The sequence below is a fragment of the Odontomachus brunneus genome, unplaced genomic scaffold, assembly GCF_010583005.1.
Source record: "Odontomachus brunneus isolate Ranch 3 - 2012 unplaced genomic scaffold, Obru_v1 Obru_scaffold_238, whole genome shotgun sequence".
NCBI classification, from domain to species: domain Eukaryota; kingdom Metazoa; phylum Arthropoda; class Insecta; order Hymenoptera; family Formicidae; genus Odontomachus; species Odontomachus brunneus.
The window spans coordinates 182,002-189,188 of record NW_022639688.1 but is presented as its reverse complement, the minus strand read 5'-3'; the positions used below and the strand labels follow the sequence as shown (position 1 = coordinate 189,188).

General features: G+C 34.0%; 1 protein-coding gene across 2 annotated transcripts in view; it reads left to right on the top strand.

The window, feature by feature from the left end:
• LOC116852599 (dipeptidyl peptidase 3) overlaps nucleotides 1–2,863 on the top strand; it is a 51,282-nt gene extending 48,419 nt beyond the window's left edge. For both annotated transcript variants that reach the window (XM_032833116.1, XM_032833118.1), the window contains exon 4: nucleotides 2,687–2,863. In XM_032833116.1, the coding sequence (XP_032689007.1) occupies nucleotides 2,687–2,832 (146 nt within the window). In that variant the 3' untranslated portion in view covers nucleotides 2,833–2,863. The remainder of the gene's footprint in view (nucleotides 1–2,686) is intronic.
• The last annotated feature ends 4,324 nt before the right edge of the window (nucleotides 2,864–7,187 follow it).

Sequence of the window (7,187 nt, the reverse complement as noted above, 5' to 3'; positions counted from 1 at the left end):
TGAATGTTATCGAGAAATGTCGAAATTAATCACAAACTATCTGTTTCGTTAGTAATGACTACTAGAACTGTTTGCATTGCCATCTAACATTTGCGGGCGGAAACTAAGTTAAGGTCCTAATATATTATCATTATTATTAAAATATTCACATTTCTTTTTTTGTAGAATTTAATTTAACTAAATATTCTGCAGAATAAAATGTTAATGAATACACACCTACATAGCGCGAGTGGATCACAAAAAAAACAGAAACGCTCAGTGCACCTGACCGGCGAGACCGGAGTCGGATGTTCAATTTAGTAGGCTCTTTAGAAGATTTACGACAGTTTATTGTAATTGCCGTAACAATTGTAGTTTATTGTAATTGCCGTACAAGGAACTCATTACGAGGCAGTTTGCTCGTGCAGTGCGCATTGACTTTATCCTCACGTAGCTAATCGATTCTCTGTCGCTCTCGCACGCCGACCGAATATTCGCTCTCGAAAATCTCGGTGTTCCGTCAGGCGTAAGGAACCAATTGCTTTTCAACAAGGATCGAATCGGCCAGTAACCGCTAGAAAACGCTGTGCACGACGGCAACGTGTGACCAGCAATAATCACTGTCTTGTTAACGCGGTTTACCCTTTTTCTTCATGGAGCATGATTGTGTCTCGGATTCTAGAAGCTTCAATTTGCGAGGCTTCTAGAACCCGAGTATTACAAGGTCGATACTTCAGATAAATTATTTAACATTTCTAGATAGTATCTACGTGTCGAAATTGCGCTTTTAAATTAATTCTGCAAATTCTTGTATCGAACTTAGAATCAAACCTAGAATCAACTTAGACATATACACGCGTTGTGACAATGCGTATGTCGTTCATCGACTCCGAGACTGACAAGGGGAGGACCAGGTAACTGGGATTTCAACTCCAATTTTTTTAATTATTCTGGAGATGAAAAAAACGATACGTGTCCCGGCGTTTGATCGAATAGGCCTTAGTTTCGGAGTAATAAATTTGTGAAAATTGGCCATATCCGAAGCGCACCGCGGCGCGCCATATGAGCTTTCCCGGCAACTGTACTTCCAACCAGTACAGTTGGCTTCGTGAGTTAGGTGCGTACTTCATAATTCGTAAGATCCAAGTTCGCTCCTGGAGGTGAGCAATAATTTTTTTTTAATGAATGTTTTTATTTATTTTTATTTATTTTGATGATATTGATATAGTATGCAAATTTTTGAAATAGAAAATTTAATTTAATATATCTCATTCTAAACATTAATTTAAATTTAATTTTAAGGGAATTTTAATTCAAGTAATAATATTTGAAATAATAAATAAATAAATAAATAAATAAAATAAAGTAATAATATAAATAATAATAATAAATAAATAAATAAATAAATATTAAATTTGCATACTATATCAATATCGTCAAAATCAATATCGTCAAATAAATAAAAACACTCATTAAAAAAAAAAATATTGCTCAGCTCCGGGAGCAAACTTGCATCTTACGAATTATGAAGCAAGCACCTAACTTACGAAGCCAACTGCACTGGTTGGAAGTACAGTTACCGGGAAGGCTCATATGGCGCGTCGCGGTGCGCTTCGGATATGGCCAATTTTCACAAATTTATTACTCCGAAACCAAAACCGATTCGATCAAACGCCGGGACAAGTATCTTTTTTTTTATCTCCAGAATAATTAAAAAAATTGGGGTCGAAATCCCAGGGTGAGTCACTTGGTCCTCCCCTTGTGAATGACTGTTCAACTTAAGTCTTACTTTTTCATGTTTACATTTCAAAATATTTTATAAATATTATGTTTTTAATCTTATTATGCGAACCCGTTGACAGCGTGACTAGTGCACTACTTTGTTTGATAGCGGCGCGAATGACTATACCGACATGCCTGCTATTATCGACATTGATGATATTACCGACATCCCTAGCAACTGGTAACCCGTCATACTGAGCTGTATGTTGATGTATCACCCTGTACATGGTCTCCTCCCAGTATAAGATTAGGAGCCACGAGATTATTAATTATTATGTAATATTTAATTAAAAAAGTTTCTTTATTAATAAAAACATGAAAGATATCATGTTTTTCAAGAGTAAATAAGGACCACCCTAATATCTATATTATATATGATGTTTATAAGGATAATTATATTTGTAAAAAAAAGTCAAGTATGTCTTTCTAGTTTGATAGACATAGAATATTTCAATAGTGTTTTTTACAAAAATGTATATAATTACTCAAAAAAGACTTATATAAATAAACTTTAAGAAAAATAAAGATATTTTGCAAAAACATTAATAAAATGTACAAAATAGTACCGTAAAAATGTGAGATCTTGAAAAAATCGAAGATACAGGTCATTTAATACTTCTGTCGCATTCCTTTTTATCTATAAAATTTTTGTCAAATTTGCAGTTGAAATTACAGAAAGTGTCAAAATATTGATATTAAATTAATATTTAATAGCTAAATATTAGAGATATAGCGATTTATTTCTAATAAAGAGCAGCAATCGCACGAAAGATTAAATTTGACTAAAATTGGAATTAAATATAGTAAGGGAGAGAGAGGGAGAGAGAGAGAGAGAGAGAGAGAGGGGGGGAGGCAATATTTGCATTATCTTTTTATTTCATTATACACATTTTTCTCTTGCTAACATTTCTACTGTCTGTTTCAGATTTCGATCCGAATCATGTGATACTAAAGAATTACGAATCATCGTTTACAGGACTTATTCAATCGTGGATAGAAAGATTTCCCAATCTAGACGTATCTCAAATACTAGTGGAACTTTGGAATAAAGATAAACATTATTTTGTATAAGAAATAATAAAAAATTTTGAATTCCATTGTATATCAGATAGTTAATATATTATAGTTTTGTATATAAGTTTTATATATGATTGTTTATTAAGGGGTTAATAAAAAAAATATTATATATTATATAACTATAAAAAGATTCTAGATAGCAGACAGTTCTCATAATTACGTAATTTTTATGTCGAAATTTACGTCATTTATCTCTAAAGTTAACCTGAAAATGACGTATATTTGACGGTCCTAAGTCACAGACCAAAGACGTTAGTAATAATGTCAATTAAACATTACTTAAAATCTCACAATAACATACGTAAAACAGTAGCAGAGTGACGTCTATCTAGTGAGGAATAAATGATTAAAAAGATATCGATATGATGTTAAAATGGCGAGATCAATCCGAAATCGATTTTTATATCGATTCAATCGTCTGGTGGTCATAGTTTCGATCTCATTCGATATTAATTATCCATCGATATAAAATGTTATACAGCTGGCATATAAAAAAATTATTCCTAATTTTTTCGTGTCTCGAGACAGCTGGGAATTGAAGATTGGTCATATGCACACTCTAAAATTTTTTGCCTATCCTCACTTTCGGTAGCTTCGATTCCAAGCGGCGCCAGTCACCCATCTATGTACCGTGATTAAAGCGTTACTTAATCTAACGATCGAACGGAATGCGTCGATCCCAACTCCGACAATGTTCTTATGACTTGTATAATATATCATTACAAAACATTAAGACATATTTATTGATAATTATTAAAACAATATAAAACAATGCAACATAAAACAATGCAATATAAAACAATGCAATATAAAACAATGCAACAATATTCGATATGCGATGAATATTTATATGTTGTTTTAAAATTACTGATAACGTTGAAAATCTATAACAGGTCTCGGAACAGTTTGCCAATTTCGGCCGTTTCTCGGAAGCTATGTCTTTTATCTCCTTCTTGCGCGGCGGTTTCAGAAAGTGACGTCGTGCCTTTAAGCTTGGAGTCGCGACTGGTTGCGACCGTCACTTTCTTGGCCCGCTGCGCGGCAAGTTTTAGATGTGTGTGAGCTGACGATTGGCATGTGGAATTAGGTCTGTCTGACCAAACAGAAATTAGGCCTTGCTAGAAAAAAAAGACTAGTGGGTCGCAATCGGCAGTGTCCCATGAGCCATCGTAAAAAGCAGGAGTTTGACAGCTCGTTGAGATTCGTATAGCAATCAGGTCAAGTCATTGTGTGAAATATTGTATTTGTGATCACCGAAATAAACTTCTCGTCTACAACTTTTAATGGAATATTATAACGGTTAATCTAAACAAAAAAATAGTTGATTGATATAATAATCTTTCCCCAAAATTTCTAATAGGATTTCTTAACGTAAAGAGTATATAGTTTAAGCGTTTTAAGATATTCATTTAAAAGTTATCTGCACTTTACAAAACTTTTACCTTAAAAATTGCATTATTGTAAATTACTATATATCAGTTAGGGATGTGCCGAATAGTGAATTTGTCAGATAGCCGGATACCGGATAATCTGACATTTATTGTTACCCGATAATTGGATATTATTTGGCAATTACAAAAATTAAAGAAATAAAAATTTAACTGTTTTTTTACAATAAAAAAAGGATATAGCAAATTAGAGATTATAATATATTTAATTTAAATAAAATGGATTGTGATATAATTCCCATACAGCACAGAACGTTGAAAAAACCTTGATGAGACGTTGCAACGTTGAAAATGGAAATGTGGATGTTTTTTCTACATGAAATTTATGTTGATTTTTCAACATTGTATTATATTGATATTGCTGCAATGTTGAATATATATTGAACAAAAAGTACAATTTTTTGCAACAATATTTGAGAAACTAAAAGAAATAAAAAACTCTTCTTGAATATTATCAATATTAAATGTAAAGGACAATAAGAGTTAAAGCACAGGTCTAATAGTGCTATTATAACTATTAAAAAAAAAAAAAAAAAAATGATCCAATCTCACAATGAGAAGAAATTTATTAATCATCAAACAATCAAACGCGTTTCGATCTAACTTCGTAGACCATCTTCAGTGATTACAAATAAAAAAACAACGAATTATATTTAAATATCACAAACATAAGGTCGCAATAATCGGTATAACAAAGGTTGTTGTTACAAAAGTTGTCGCTACAAATTTTGCTTACGGGAATCGGAAGCACCAACGCAAATAAATACAAATAGTCATTAAGATAAAGAAAACTTCTCCCTGGAAGACCGAAGGTATTAGTCAATAACTTGTTATAAGATTGGTCACTCCATCGCACGTACTAAGGTGCTGTGGTGTAATTATCTCAATAATAGATAGTAGAGTTCCAGGGAGATGTCAAGCTAATAAACGTGTACCTCCGAATCAACTTCCATTCGCGTATATTTGCTAAGTATATTATAGCCCAGATAACAATTCGTGCGAGCTCATATTGTCCACACGCGTGCGTCTCATACCGTGTCCGCATAGTGCTATCACGCTGTCCCGTATGACGTGATGGGGACACACGTGCGAGCGCAATGAATCGCATTATACAATCCATAGACGTATAAATATCTGGACGAAGCGTTAAGTCAACTTGTGGGTGAGGAGATCGACACTAGTGGGACGGGGGTTCGGCTATTGTCTGGCGACATTTTGGCGCCGATTTCAAATTTGACATATATAACATTGCATAAGAACAGGATTGTATGTCAGAGAAAAATAACAGTTATATGAAATTGCAAATAATTTTCTGTTTATATGAAAAGAAAAAATATATGTGTACTAAGATGGTCCTTATTTACTCTTGGTCAAAATTTTTTTTCGAATTTTTTTTGTAGCACCCTCCAAAAAGTTTCCATTTGACAAAAAAGAAATCCCTACCAAACTTTTGCTCGATCGAATAACGAGAACCTATGCCCCTGAATCGTTAAACATTGGAGTACCTTTGTATTAAGCTGTCTGCGTTATCAATATGATTTTTAAAGTGTATTTTCCACAAAAATCGCTCTAGAGGACTTTTCTTTTTCTTTCTACATCGTTTGAGATCTTATAGTCTTATTTCAACAATTATTAGGTCGTCCCATAAGTTCGTGCCGCGGTGTGTTTATACTTCTCGCGTTACGTGTTATAATCACAGAGCGCTACAAGGACTTGGATGACTTTTATACTTCAGTTTAAGTAGAAGGCATTCGAGAGCCATAGGTCGTGAAGTTATAAGAATTTTATATTTAATACCCGATAAAATAATGAGTGAAATACATGTCCATTTTCGTCATCTCACTGTCCGAAAAGGAAATACGGCAACAAGTGCAGCAAATAACATTTGTGTCGTTTATGGGGAAGGTGCTTTATTGGCTCGTACATGCAGAAAGTGGTTTGATCGATTTCGAAAGGGAAATTTTAATCTGGAAGATGAGCCACGTGCCGGACGTCCAGTCGAGGCGGACGAAGACAGAATTCGTAATATGGTGAACGAAACGAGGAGTTTGTCAGTGCGAGAAATGTCGCAAATGTTAAACATGTCAAAATCGTGTGTACATAGACATTTAAAGGAAATGATGCCAAAGCTGGACATATGGGCGCATCAACTCACGGAGCGTAATCGCCTTGATCGCGTGGCAACGTGCATATCATTGCTTGCACGTAATGAAACGGAACTCTTTCTGAAACGTGTAGTAACTGGAGATAAAAAGTGGATCATGTACGAAAATCCCCAAAGGAAACGAACTTAGACAGAAAAAGAAAATCCAGCAGTACGAGTTGCAAAACCTGGTTTACACCCTCGCAAAGTTTTTTTTTCTGTATGGTGGGACGGGAAAGTCCCGATTGCCTACAAATTAATTGCCTACAGTATCGATTGCTGACATTCAACTTATCCACATTTCATTTGCACACAAAATTATTGCCTACAGAACAATTACCTATAAGTTGTATTACGCACAAATAAAAAATTAAAAGCCGAACGCTTATTTGCACACACGACACTTGTGCACAAATCACATTGCACATATAATATTATTGCCTACAGTAAGATTACTTACAAGTTCTATTGTGCACAAATAAAAATTAAGAGACGAATGCATGTTTGCATAAAAAAATTATTGCCTACAGTAAGATTGCTTATAAGTTCTATTGTGCACAAATGAAAAATTAAGAGACGGACGTACGTTTGCATACACCAAACTATTGCGCACAAGCCACATTGCGCACATAATATTATTGCCTACAGTACGTTTGTCAACAAGTTCTATCGCGCATAAATAAAAATTAAGAGACAAACGTACGTTTGCACACAAAAATAATTCCCTACAGTACCATTGTCTACAAGCTCTATTGCGT